Here is an 11,113-nt window from a genome sequence, read left to right as displayed (position 1 = left end):
CAGCTCACGCACACACGCGCACGTAACAAACCAGCTCCCGCCTGTGTGTGTGTGTGTGTGTAGTACGATACGGGATGGTAATACAAACACTTTATCATCCGATTTAATCTACACACTTCGAAAAAGCGAGCGATCGGAATGGTCGCATGAAGAAGCTAGTCGAGTCGTGAAGTTTAAGGGCCCGTGCTTTTTTCCGGTGCTGAAATCGGCCCCCCCCCACACAGCCACCTTTCCGGTTACTGCGCGGTGGACAGTGAGGTGAATAGATGAAGTGTCGGTGTTCGATTTAGTGGCCGAAGTCGTTGCTAAAAGTTGCATTTTTCGCCTGAGCTCAGCTCCGAATCTCCAGCGAATCTGCAACGCGCTTGTGTGTGTGTGTGTGCGTGCGTGTGTTTTACGTTGGTGGTGTGTGTGTGTGTGTGTCTGTGTCTGTGCAAGCCCCCCTTGTTTCGGTGCATTGCTGCACATTGATTTTGTCGCCCCGTCTCAGCGGCGGAAGGGCAACAAAGGGTAGAGGAAATCCCCCCCCCCCCCCCCCCCCGGGAGTGGAGTGTCAGTGATTGGTGTAGACGGGGGGAAAGTTGGCAACAGCAACAAAAAAAAACAGTGAAGTGCATCTTGAAGAAATTTCTTTGTCCACCCAAGCGGCGCTCTACTAGTCAAAAAAGGGGGTGGTGACACTACCCCCAGCACCACCTACACCCGGCACCCGGTTCCGGATGGTACCGAGTGCATGGTACACCGTGCCGTGGGTGCAGCAACACAGCCGGCAGTTACCGATGGTGATCGACCGCCGCCAAGGTGGCCGTTAGTGTGCGAGAGCGACCGTGAAAGAAGGTGAAGTGAGCAGCATCCAACCTTTCCCGTAACCATCGCGCCAAACAGCATCCATCCATTCGCCTCACCATGTCCAGCCGCGTGCGGAAACATAACGAACCGATGAAGGCGTTCGTGCCCGTCAGCTCGCTGCTGCTGAGAGGCACCGGATCCATACACTGCACGGGCGGAAGCTCCGGTACGGCGAGCGGCCAGCAGGCCGGCAGTCCGAGCAGCATGACCGTCGGCAGCGCAGGCTGTGGAACGGCACCGGGCCCGACGTACGGCAGCGGGGCAGGAAAATCGCTCTCGGCCACGCTGTCCCCGCCCGTGCGGCACATCTCGCCGGAGCACGCCATCTGTGGCAATCGGAGCCCGGGTGCACTGACGGGCAAAGGTAAGCATGCCCAGCCTGAGAGCCATTTATGTCCCGTAACGACCGGTCGCAGCGGAAATGAATGAATTTATTCGAAAAGAGAGAAAAAGCGACAACAAAAATGACAAAAAAAGAAAGGATATTTCACCGGGTAACCGGTACAGAAAGGCGCCTCTTATCGTCACCATCCTCTTCTTGCTTTTTTTAGTGATCATCTACGACTCCCCCGCTATTTAAATGTTCATGCACTTTTCCTTGCTTTGTGTGGAAATGCTTCCGTCGAGCAAACACAAAGCGAACCCTTTTTGACGAAAATCGGCTCGCAGGGCAAAACCATCCCCGTCGCTTTCTGCTAACAAATTTTCCTCACACACACTCACTCTCTCTAGCTCTCTCGGTTGCGAGAGATCTCTCTGTTGCTCTGCTACGAGTGGTATTACGCTTGCAACTGCACATGCCTGTATGTGTGACTGGTAGTGCATTTTCCACCCGGCGCATCATCAATCGGCAGCGTAGTATTGCACTCGGGAAGAGGGCTATCTCACCGGGAGCGTACAATGTACCGCCCCATTCCTCAATCCACCCTCTTCAGGTACCGATTTTACTCCCTACTCTATCACGGACGTAATTTCCCCACCGCCATCGCTTCCCTGCTCTTTGCTGGGCAGGAACCCGGCCGAGAACGCGTGTCTGGTTCGATTACCGGCTTTTTGTGGCCCGGTATTTCGAACGAGGCAGGGTATCATTATTCTTCGTGTGTGTAAATTAACGTGTTTGACGAGATGAGTTGGAATATAATTCGATACAAAGTTGTTTAAATTATTTATTTCAATTTACTTGCATTTTCCAAAGCAATAGTGAAAAAGCGCCTAAAAGTATGCAATGTGTGTTTTGTCGCACAGAGTCAATTTTTGCTGCATTAGTTTGTACAAGATATTTAAGGTAAAATTGATTTTAAAAATCTTTAGATGACGATCTAGCAAGGTGAACTGAACATGTTTTTCTCTTTCTCTCCCTATTTGACGCAACAATCGTAATCGCTCGACTCACAGCCATTAAAGGCTGCAAGTGTCAAACGCTTCAAGTGTGATCAGAAGAGTGTACGTTTGAAATAATGTTTAAGGATATTTTATGGAAACCTCTTGGTGTATATAAATTTCTCCAAACGCGCTATTTTTTACTGAACTTTGTTCCATTTCCGGTAGAATTGAAATTTACCGAACAATAGAGTGGAGGTTTAAAATACGCCTAAAAGTATGCAAATGTTGCATGATTTGGTCGGTTATCTCATACCATGTTCTGATTTCGTGAAACATAGTTGTATTTATTTGCTTAGATACATTTACGTTATATTTTATATTCCTTAACCAATTCATTTAACAAGTATGCCCCAGAAAAAAGGGACATTCCAGTATTTTCTATCCTTTCACGCCTGGATGCATGCAATCCATCTAGCTTTAGTTGATTATTAAGGATCTCAGCAAGTCTATTTAAAAAATTGTACCTATTGATCGCATCACTCGACAGTTGAATATTTAATCTCTAACCCCGGTGCAACTAAATTCTAGCATTTTCAAAAAAGGAGTAAAAACATGCTCCCAGAACAAAGAAACATGCCCCTCCATAACAAGGGCAACACTGGGCAAAGCTTCTCGACCTATCGACACTGGCCAGCAATACATTATCCGCAAATATTATTGAAAAATGGTGTAACCCATCAATCACACACGCCCCCGGTTGTATCGAAACAGGGCAGCGTTTTTTTGTTTTTTCTTTTTCATAAACCTTTTGCCCACCGGTTTGCCTGTACCTTTAGGAAAAGTTGAAGTTGGAAAGCATTCTCGCTGTGCTAACGTTCAACATGCCAGCCATGCCGGGGAGGCCGTACGCAAACTCGCCTTGCCTGGTTCGCTCTACGCACGTCGCAGCGCAGTGGTATCCCTTTTGCTCGGCCCCTACCCCCTCCCCCCTCCAAGGACTACTACCACAAAGCCACCGAACTTCAGCCGAACGGAAGACACTCTTGTTATTTATCAATGAAAATACGGACTGCCGCTCTCGGCGATGCGCTCTCTCGCTCACGCGCAAACACATACGCACGTATCGCCGCGTGTGTTTTGCTGTTGTTACCCGGCCGGCCCCCGTTTGGTGCCCGTATCGGTGTGGTTGTGAGACAGGAAATTGTGTACGAGAAGCCTTTGCCTTCCCGCTGCCCGTGCCCCGGGGGGCCCGGTGAGCACGGGACGCTTGTGTAGGCGTTTACATAGGCGCAGAGGACTCCACGGAAGGCTGGAAATAGCATCCGACCCGGCATCATCAATAGCGCCTGGGAAGCAGCTCTGGGAAGCTCGATGATACAGCGCGATACCACACCGCGCGCGTGGCGAATTTGCGTAATAGAATATTACGCTGCCCATTCTTTCAAGGCCAATGAGCATCAATGTAATTGCGAAAATGTCAAGGATTCATATCCCCGGTAGAGGGTTACCCTTTTTTCTTGTTTTATTTTAGGAAAGCTGCTCGGCGAGAAATGTCAACCCCTCCGGCGAAATGTAAGGACGAGCGTAATGAGCGAAGCAAATCCGTGGAAGGAAATCATTTTTCGAAAAAAGGGAATTCGATTGCAGCGAAAGAGCGAAAAAGAAAACGATACGTTGAAGCAGCATAAGAAGCTGAAACAGACGCGCGAATTAACAACGTTCCCTCATTAGTGGCTGTTGTTGCGGAGAAGGCAACAGGAAACAAAGCGCCACTCGCAGCCGGAAATTCCATTTAATATTGAAACGCATCAAACTCCCTCCCAAATAGAAAACTAGATACAGAGAAAGAGAGAAAGCGATAGAGCGAGCATGGTGCGATGCTCTCGAGAGCGAACGAAATGGCAGGACCGCTACGCTACGCGGCAGCATGCCCAACTCATTCAATCAACGCACAAATAGTGTCCTTGATCTTCAAAAAGCTGAATTGCACGCGTGTGCACTCCGTTGCTGAAACGGTATCTGTGTGTGTGTGTGTGTGTGTGTGTGTGTGTGCTGTGTGCGCTCTCTTTCCCGTACTGGCCGGCGGGAAGAGGGTCGCTCCCGGACCGGTCTCGCCTTAGCACGCGCGCACGAGCATTGGCACGAGTGGGCGATATATGCTATCGCCTAGTCTGGATGTATGGGTGTGTTGTGCATCGTGCACTGAATGCAATCGCGTGGCGAGAAGAAGGACCTATAATACTACGGCACCGTTTTGGAGAGCGATTTGCCGAGCAAACAAGTCGGCTTCCTTTTTTTCGCCTCCCTCAAAGCGCACAGGAAGAGTTGGGGCATTGGATGTGAATTCACCTGCCTACTACTAACACCATTACTACTACTACTACTACTACTACTGGATGCTTTTTTTGTATGAAACCCACCGTACCCCCATCACCCCGAAAACAAGGGGTTTTTGCTAATCGATTCTTGGGGATTTCCATTTCCTGCCATTTCATGCGCACACCGGTGCACGCTTGCCGGCTGAGAGACGATGGTTGGTTAGAGCGAGCGAGAGTGGCGCAGGACATAGGAAAAAAAAGCAGTGAATGTATGTGTGCCTTTCCGTAGTAATACGGTTTGTTGGATGCACATACAACCACTACAACAACTACTACCACCAGTACCACCACCACCACCCCCGAAAAGGACCGGAAGGACCGGTGCGCCGCGTGTACGCATGCATACCATTAGCACAGTTATCCTTGAAATCATCACTCCCCCCCCCCCTATTGGCCACGCTGGCGTAATGTGCAATGCCGGGACGTGTGTGTGTGTTTGTAAAGAGGCTATATAAATCATTCTACATCATCCCCACTCGTGCAATAGGGGTTGAATGTTATTTGAGCATATTTTTAGAACGATTACCCTTTTTAATGATCCAGAATGAAGGCGTTTGGAGATGTGCGGAGTGTCCTGTGGGATATGGGGTGTATACATTATTGCTTGTTTCGTTCTTCCTCTCTCTCTTACCCGCTCCCCTTCCTTCTCGCTATGAATAATTACGCTAATCTAGCTAGATATCTTGAGGATGATTTTTAATACGCTCGGTGGCTGCAATGGCCGTTAGGCCGTAGTCACTTGTGTTACTTTGAAGTTGGTTAGGTTATGAGCTTCTTGATAGCAATGCATTTTCTAGAATTTTATGCATATTAACGCACATTTCGAACCTGATGCGCTTGGGAGTGTAAAGTCCTGTTAGAATATTTAAAAATTAAAAATATTAAAAAAAACAAACTGAGTTGTATGAAACGACCAAATTTATGTATACTCCTCTATAACACTCACAAGTAAGCATTACTGCTTGGCCGGCTGTATACTAGATTTCACTTAACTAACTGTTGCGCTTGTGTGAAATGTAAATAATTACTTTTATACATAATTTCATTTTTTATGGGACATTTGAATCTCATACTTATTTATTCAAATTTATTATTTTCACAACGCCATTTTCCTCTATGCCTAACAATTTCATCCCGGATCGTCTTCCTGAACGAAAAAAATTGCATACCTTCAGGCGCTTAGGAAAGCGAATCTTCGCTGTGAATCAAATCACGAACCGCGTATCACTGGTCCGTTCTTCCAATTCGACTACTCGTGTAAAATATTGAGTAAATTTGACTTTTCCAATCGGATTTTTATTAGCATTTAAAAGCTGAAACTAATACGAAATACCTGTATCGCGTTTGCTATAAGGAGCGATTTGGCAATATTCCGTTAAAATGAAGTAATAATTATTAGGTGAAAAGCGAAATGGCAAATTTAAGATTTCCAATTTTTTTTAAGAATAATGACACATTTTTACACCGTTAAATTCTTAAATGTACACCGCCGCAATAATATTCCGACCCTGTAAAAGGTCTATTTAATGTTCGAGTCAAGGTGAAGTGTTTGTTGGTGATATCTTTCAACAAAAAATAATATTAATTTTTCGACATGCCGACATGAAACTGTTTATTTAGCGTCAATTTAGTGTCAAGTAAATTGTCAATTTAATCATATTTCATGTATTTATAGGCAAATAGTTAAAAAATAGAATACTGTTTTTATATACAATACTCTTTGTACACACAAGCAAACTATAATTTAAAAAAAAATCAGTTTGATTTCACTCGGTCACGAAATAGGCCTGAAAGTATTACTGCTAATATTTCGTTGAAAATATTTTATTTATTTATTTTTGTTTTTCTCACAAATCTTTCTTCTTTGATTGTAGGGAAAATTCTCAACGACGGTTGCATACGGCGCACGGCATCACTTGACGCCCTTTATCTGCGCCCCGCCCCGGCCTGGAGCCTCGTCACGCCGACCCTGCTCCAGCTGGACAAAGCGACCCAGACGGAGGAATCGTTCCTGGAGCGTACGCGCGGCGGCAGCGGTACCACCACCGGCGGCGGCCTCGGCATGCTTTCGGCCGGCCCGTCCTCCTCCCAGACCACCGCGGACGTGGTGATGGGCCCGTCCCCGTCGTCCACCTCGTCGTCACCGGTCATCACGCGCACCGATGTGACGACGCCGACCGATCTGAAGATGGAGAAAGTGATACGACAAAGACTGCAGCGCACGCATCGCGGTGAACATTCCGTTAGCTCCCAGACGCTTAGCCCTAATCATGGTAAGTTTGAGCGTAAGAGAGAGAGATAGAGAGAGAGAGATATGCACTCAACATACCGGAAGCTAATTGTTTGTCAATTTCCCCCCAAAACCCCAGCAAAAGCAAGCCCAGTGTCGATACCAACACGTACCTGTCCGCCCGTACACATACGGCCGATGCGCAACTCGGTCGAGGGTCTGAACCAGGAGATTGAGAAGCTGGTCCTCTATCCGGGCCAGCAGCACAGCTGCCGGGCCGAGCTGGAGATGGTACGTATTGTTGTGTGGAGCAAAACAAAAAAAATCATTTTTGCATTCGATAATTTGCAATTGTACCCTGTTCTATCTGCGCGCAGTACTCGCGGGGCACACCGGAAGGCCATCGGGCCCCGTTGGCGGATCTGTTCCACGGTGCCGGTGCCGTTTCGCTCGTCGGCGGTCCCGGCGATACGCGCTCGGTCAACACGCAGACGCCGCTGGGCGATACGCTGTCGTCGGACGATGGCAGCCAGAGCACGTCGCCGGACGAGGGTGCCGTCACGACGAGCGCCTCGCCTAGGATCAACAAATTCCTGGCCCGCGAACCACCGGATGGTTGTGAAAAGGTAGTACAGTTGTGAGCGCTTTTGCCGCTCTTCCATCGACCTTTCTTCTATCGCTACAATTAATCGATTTTTTCTCTCACTCTTCAAAGGTTAATTTAAAACTCACTGAAGCCGATACCAGTACAAACACGGCCTGCTTCAAACCGTGCACTACCGCATTCCAGCTGAAACCATCCTTAGGATCCGCATTCCAGCCACTGCAACCGTTGCCGACGCTGAAAACCACGCCGGAGGATGACGACGATGCCGGCGATGACGCTGCGGAAGGTGCCGCGGCGCAGTAGAAAGCACGCAAAACCGCGGCTCGCATTTTAAACTCAAATCGATTTGCCTTAATTTGTTTTATTTTACCATTTGTTCGTTCGTTTGTTGTGGCCATTCGTTTTGTTTTTTTTTATCTTGCAAACAACCTACCGAAAGCGTTACAGAACGCGTGCGGCGGTTGCATAGTTTTAGTTTCTCAATTTTAACCCGTTTCTTGTGTAGTTTGTGAAACATCCATCGTGATTATATTGTCGTTTTTTAATTTATGTTCATTTCCATTGAATGAAAAAAAATACACTGATCAAAGAGCGATTGCTGTAAGTTGCAAGAGAACGAGTATGATAGCTTTGTAGAACAGTTAAGAAAACATGTAGAAGAAGGAGAAGTGTAGATGGCGGTAGTAGGGGAGTAGAAGAAGAAGAAGAAGACGATGACTGAATGGAATGTGAATGTGAATAATATACAAACAATTTTGTATGGCATTTTTTGAGACAAAGCTACAAACAAAAGTATTTCTTTACTCTGCCCTGCGTCACACACCCATACAAACACACACACAGCAGCAGCAGCGATGCAGGTAACGTGCGTGAGGGAAATTAAGACAGAAGGACAGCACGTGTGTACGAATCAACAGAAAGCGGGAAAGTGTGGGACGCCCAGTAAGCCCAATGTGCGAACAATAAGCGACCGAATGGCGATGAGTGAAGAAAAAAGCGGGAAAACGCAACCTTTTGTCGAAACCTAGAGAAGCATCTTCTCACGTCAATATGCAAAACAGTGCAAACCCACTCAACTCAAGTAGCATTTTTTGGAAGGCATTTTTTTCTATCAAAAATACTCTACAGTGCACCTGCTAGGAGCGCCGGGGCCGTGGGGCCCAAAAATGGTGCGTGCGGGTGCGTCGTAAAGTTGTGCAGCAAATACAATAAATAATCAAATCCTATATATACAACCACACACAACTCCCGCAAAATGAAACCACTAAAAACAGTATACAACATTACACGGTTTTTTCAGGGGCTCTCATGCTTGTGGGATATTTTCATGACTCTTTCTGATAGGAAATGAACTTTATGTGAAAGGAATTGGTCTCTATAGCACCCTTTTGGACAAATCCAATTTCCAATGGGTCTGTCATCCACTGTGGGTACCATGAAGTCCAATTCTCTTCATATAACGTTCATTTCCAATAAGAAAAAGTCAAACAAGATTCCCACAGCTATGAGAACCCTTGGAAACCCCTGTACCAAAACGCAGTGTGTTAAGGCAGCGGTTTAGACGCCGGGACACGGAACATTATTACATTATTGCTTGTACAATTACACTAACGATGATAAACACCACTATATGAGGCTCTCGTCCGTGTGTTGCGATGGATTCATCGCACAACGGTTATGTTTTTTTGTGTTCTGTTTCTGTTCGTTGATTTAATCTGCCATAAAAAGATGCGTACATGTGTGTTGTGTTAAAAAGAGTTAATTCATAATTTCATAAAGCTCGTTTTTTATATCAATTTAACGTATGAAGTTTTTTTTTATATTTGTTTTTTTTTCTGCATTAGTGAAACATTACAAAAAACGATATATTAGCTCGTTTCCAAATAGTGTTTGGGTTTTAATGATTACTTGATTTTAAGTAGCAATTTTCTAACGACTAACCTCACGAAACACCATCCTGCTAATGAGCACGTGAAGGTGACACATAACAATAAGATAATAAATAGTAAGTACATCTAAACACACACACACACAGTAGCGACACAACCAAACGAATAGAAACAACAGAAGTAATAGAACAAAAGCGAGCAAGAAATACAAAACACAAAATACAACCAACCAACTTATATGCAATAGAACGGAACACAACAACATAGAATCAAAACGAGCAACGGTGGCATTAATAACGTGCTAGACCATTTCGAACAAGCATACTTTATATTTTCTCTACGACATCTTTTTTTTAACAACAGAAACAACGGCAAACAACAAAAAAAAATAGCAATGATAAAGAAGGGAATAACTCATTAAAGTAAAAGATATACACGTGATGTGGCGCAGAACATGGAATGGAATAGCATTGCAATTGGACCAACAGCAAGTAATGAGAAGAAAGAATGAAGGAAGAGAAATAAATGTAAAAGCAAATGAAGTAAACAAAGGCAGTCAACGTAAGAAGAAAACATTCCAGTCTGGTAGCACTAACCAGGGTGAAATAGATTCCGTTTTTAAAATGTAATGTTTTGTTCGTATTTGACAACTGAGGCGCACGGAAAAGATTGGAAAAAAATACGATGTTTAGGAAATTATTCTTATTCGCAAAAAAGAAGTATAAAAGCGTGATGTGATGCAAGGCGTAAAAAATATCATCAAACGTATAGTGTAAAACAACACGACGCACGACGTACCAACTGCTGCAGCTTTACACGATGTGCGTAACGATCTACCAACTCCCAAATGAACAATGTACAAATCACTCATCTTAAGACAGCGTGGCGGAAGCAAGGTGAATGAACCGGCCGCCGCGCTATGCGTTGTTTTTGCGTGTGCAAATCTAAATGCTTGTAGCTTGCATAATTTTACAATGAATTTCTCGTTTCATTAGCGCAGTAAGCAGATTAATTTTGTCGATTGATATTTTTTTTTAATATAATCTTGTTGCAACTCATTTATATAGTTTCGTTTTTAAAGTTATCCCTTTTTAATTCAGCAATTATTTGCATTTTTTAGCTATTAAAGCCAGACATTTAAAAAACACATTTCACTGTTTGTTGTTTTTTATTTTCTTTTTTATGTTTATTATGTTTTTTTTTGCATTTCTTACTTTACCGCTATTTTTTTGTTCGTCATATTTCTCTAGTTTTTGTTCCTTTTTATTTATGCCTTTACCCCTTCTATTGTTTTCTCTTCTTTCTATTCTTTGATTGCATGTTACTAATCACTGTTTTCAGTTTGTTCTTCTCTCACTAATACACTGAGCTTATCACGTTGGAAACACATCAATAAAACTTTTGGTTCAAGCGAGTGCCCGGACGAGTGCGAGATAGAGTCGAACAACAAATCGAAAATTCACATTGCATGCTAAAAGCTGTTAAAAAAAAATGTCTTTCGTCTGTGTGTGTGTGTAATAATCGTTGGAATATATTAGAGCTTCTGGATGTTGATTTTCCACGATTGATGGTATTGTTCGGTGCACGTTTGAGCGAAGCGTAATAACCCCATTTAGCGGACGCCGTACGCCGGCTCCGCTATAAAACTATCTCTAGAAGATCGATTTTATTCAAACCCTCCCTGCAAGTACTATTTTACGCGATCCGGTTACATTGCAAGCAAAGCTCTCTCACTCCGCACCCCCCTTCCCCTTCCCCAGCCCTTTCTTCCCTTTTTCCCCTTGTTGGGGGTAGTGATGAAACATTTTGGCAAAAACAAATAAAAAAAAAAACAAAA

The 11,113-nt window shown here is 44.7% G+C and overlaps 1 protein-coding gene across 1 annotated transcript; it reads left to right on the top strand.

Moving 5' to 3' along the window:
• On the top strand, positions 1–10,054 carry LOC121599598 (protein FAM117B-like). Its single transcript, XM_041927509.1, has 5 exons — positions 1–1,213; positions 6,425–6,823; positions 6,920–7,071; positions 7,158–7,406; positions 7,496–10,054. The coding sequence occupies exons 1-5, from the start codon at positions 907–909 to the stop codon at positions 7,688–7,690; spliced, it is 1,302 nt and encodes a 433-aa protein (XP_041783443.1). The 5' UTR covers positions 1–906; the 3' UTR covers positions 7,691–10,054.
• The last annotated feature ends 1,059 nt before the right edge of the window (positions 10,055–11,113 follow it).

This window comes from Anopheles merus, chromosome 3L (assembly GCF_017562075.2).
Source record: "Anopheles merus strain MAF chromosome 3L, AmerM5.1, whole genome shotgun sequence".
In the NCBI taxonomy this organism is placed as follows: domain Eukaryota; kingdom Metazoa; phylum Arthropoda; class Insecta; order Diptera; family Culicidae; genus Anopheles; species Anopheles merus.
Note: the sequence above shows the minus strand (reverse complement) of the source record. Positions and strands in the feature narration are given on the sequence as shown.

What these genes read in the sequence shown, in the direction of transcription:
- LOC121599598 (XM_041927509.1), top strand. Translation starts at nt 907, where the DNA reads ATGTCCAGCCGCGTGCGGAAACATAACGAACCGATGAAGGCGTTCGTG. An exon ending in GGGTGCACTGACGGGCAAAG is followed by an intron (nt 1,214 to 6,424) that starts GTAAGCATGCCC and finishes CTTTGATTGTAG; the next exon opens with GGAAAATTCTCAACGACGGT. An exon ending in GCCGGGCCGAGCTGGAGATG is followed by an intron (nt 7,072 to 7,157) that starts GTACGTATTGTT and finishes ATCTGCGCGCAG; the next exon opens with TACTCGCGGGGCACACCGGA.